The sequence below is a fragment of the Cricetulus griseus genome, chromosome 3 (genome assembly GCF_003668045.3).
Source record: "Cricetulus griseus strain 17A/GY chromosome 3, alternate assembly CriGri-PICRH-1.0, whole genome shotgun sequence".
In the NCBI taxonomy this organism is placed as follows: domain Eukaryota; kingdom Metazoa; phylum Chordata; class Mammalia; order Rodentia; family Cricetidae; genus Cricetulus; species Cricetulus griseus.
This window is the reverse complement of record NC_048596.1, coordinates 91993167-91995721: the sequence shown is the minus strand read 5'-3', so window position 1 is coordinate 91995721 and position 2555 is coordinate 91993167. Positions and strand designations below refer to the sequence as shown.

The 2555-nt window shown below is 34.7% G+C and overlaps 1 protein-coding gene across 1 annotated transcript; it reads right to left on the bottom strand.

Annotated features, from left to right (window-relative positions):
- Positions 1-247: 247 nt before the first annotated feature.
- On the bottom strand, positions 248-1192 carry LOC100755737 (olfactory receptor 502). The gene has a single exon (XM_027410334.1). The coding sequence runs from the start codon at positions 1190-1192 to the stop codon at positions 248-250; it is 945 nt and encodes a 314-aa protein (XP_027266135.1).
- Between the last annotated feature and the right edge of the window lie 1363 nt (positions 1193-2555).

The following is a 2555-nucleotide window of genomic DNA, read 5'->3' as shown; positions in this document are numbered from 1 at the left end:
GTAACTTTAAAATTATTTCAGAAGTTTATATTGTCTCATTATGTTTACGGCCTTAATTTTTAAAACTAATTTTATATTCATTAAAGAAACTTCTAATTTTCTATGTAATATGAAATTTGAAACCTCATATTTATTGAAAAGATGCTTACATGCTAACATGCCATCAACTTTTTCATTTAGGAACTTTCTTTAATATTATATCAGTTATGCATTATTACTATATCAAGTCTTTAAAAATAACATGTCTCTAAAAAAACATTTTCCTACCAAGTTGTCTCTTTAGAGCACCTTTAATCTCATTATTCCTAAGGCTGTAGATGAGGGGGTTCAACATAGGGATCACCACCATGTAGAACAGAGACACCACCTTGTTCTGGTCTGTTGAGTAGCTGGACTTGGGCATCACATAAATGAATGTGATGGTGCCGTAGAAAAGAGTGACTGCAGTGAGGTGAGAGGTGCAGGTAGAAAAGGCCTTGTGGCGGCCCTCAGTGGAGTGCATCTTCAGAATAGTGACAAGGATATAGACGTAGGAGATGGCTATGACAAACACTGTTACCAAAATGATGGAGCCAGCACAAAACGAATCTAGAACTATGAGGATGCTGTTATCAGAACAGGAAAGTTCAACTAAAGGAGTAAAATCACAGAAAAAGTGATTGATTCTATTTGGTCCACAGAAGAGAAAAGAAAAGAAGGAAAGGGTGAAGGAGGAAGCATTAAGAAAGCCACCAATATAAGATCCTACAAGCAACTGTACACAAACCTCTGTGGACATTTTTGTTGAATAAAGTAGTGGGCTACAGATTGCTACAAAACGATCATAAGCCATGGCAGCCAGAAGGAAACATTCGACTGTCCCAAAGAAAACAGCTGAGCCAAGCTGGATGCCACATCCAAAGTAGGAGATGGTATTTCTCTCCACCAGGAAGTTGACAAGCATATTGGGTGTGACAGAAGATGAGTAGCCTATGTCAGCTGAAGCCAAGTGACTCAGAAAAAAGTACATGGGATGATGAAGCTGGGAAGAGACTCTGATGAGGAGGATGGTGCTGAGGTTCCCAGACACAGTCACCAGGTAGATGCACATGATGATAGTGAAGAGGAAGACTCTGAGAACTGGGTCATCTGTCAAGCCCAATAAAATGAATTCTGTCACTGCAGTATGGTTCCCATCCTCCAGCAAAGCCATGGGACAGTATAGCTGCTTCCAGAACAGAGCTGTGATGAGGATATTACAGGCAGGGAGTTATAAATGGGTAGCTTCACTTTCTTTTATACACATACAATACAAGTTCAAAGATGTCCAAGCATTCATATTTATTTGCCTGCAGGGGTGAGTCCCTCTATAATTTTAAAGTTCTTTAGAAAAGTCACCTCAAAACTTTCCCTTAAGTAACATACCTTTTTTGTTACATGTTATATTTTTTAAGTACACTTCAAAGCAAAATGTGAAAATAGAAGATAGGTGAGAATAACAAATAAATCCTGGGAATATTACGAAAGGTGAATGCATAGAGTTTTGTAGGAAATACTCAGATAGCACCTAATATTTTAAATGCATCATAAAAACAAGCCATAATCTAAGACTTATGCATACATGAAAATTGGTAATTTATGATATTGCAGTATTTTCATAAATGTCTTGGTTTCATATAAAATATTACATTTCATAAAATACTGTTTAAATAACTTGGAAAGAGTTTCTTTAAGTTGAATGTGGCACATATCAGCCAAGAAAATCAGAATTAGGTCCCCAATCTGTCTAAACCCTCCTACTAAACACCTACATAATGATAAAACTAAATAATAAAAACTTAGGATTCCTGTATGCCAAAAATTGATGGAAGTCTGGTTTTTAAGGTTTTTCATAGATATTGTATGAGTTCCCTGCATTAAAAAATTATTATTCACACAACTAGTAGACAGGAATTTTAAATTGTAAATAAAATTATGTATTTTAATGTTTATAGATTTTTAAAATATTTTACCAAATAAATTGGAATATATATGCAATCACTAAAAAAATGTACTAAATACCCAACATGTAACTAAAGCAGATTTATTCAAGCCAAATGACTTCCTGCTCTAATACAGGTTTCTAATTGTGCTTTTATAACATGAAATAATATTGTTTTCAACATACATGCAGATTCATACAATATAGTAAGGTTTTTCTAAGCAAAGTAAGTCTTTATGCAAACTTTTAAAAACTTTTAAATCTTATACTTGAATCCTTAAGTATCAGTAAATGCCCCAAGCCAATCAACTCTTTTAACAGTAACACATTTGGATAATGTTGAGAAGTATGACTTGATATGTTATGGGTAGATAAGCAGAGATCCTGACACTCTGATTATGACTTCTTCATCTACTGATTGAAACAGAGCAAGCAAAACAAGTTGGCTCATCACCTTCCCTTTTAGCACTGTGATTGACTGAGTACATACAAGTTTTTCTAAGATGATAAATGAAAACCAGGCAGTCAGATTCTTTACCAAAAGTCAAAGTCCTACCTTTTGAAGTGAGAACTCATTCATCTTTCAGTGAAAAGT

Bases quoted from the DNA above. Each gene is read 5' to 3' on its own strand.
- LOC100755737 (XM_027410334.1), bottom strand. From the start codon at position 1,192: ATGGCTTTGCTGGAGGATGGGAACCATACTGCAGTGACAGAATTCATT.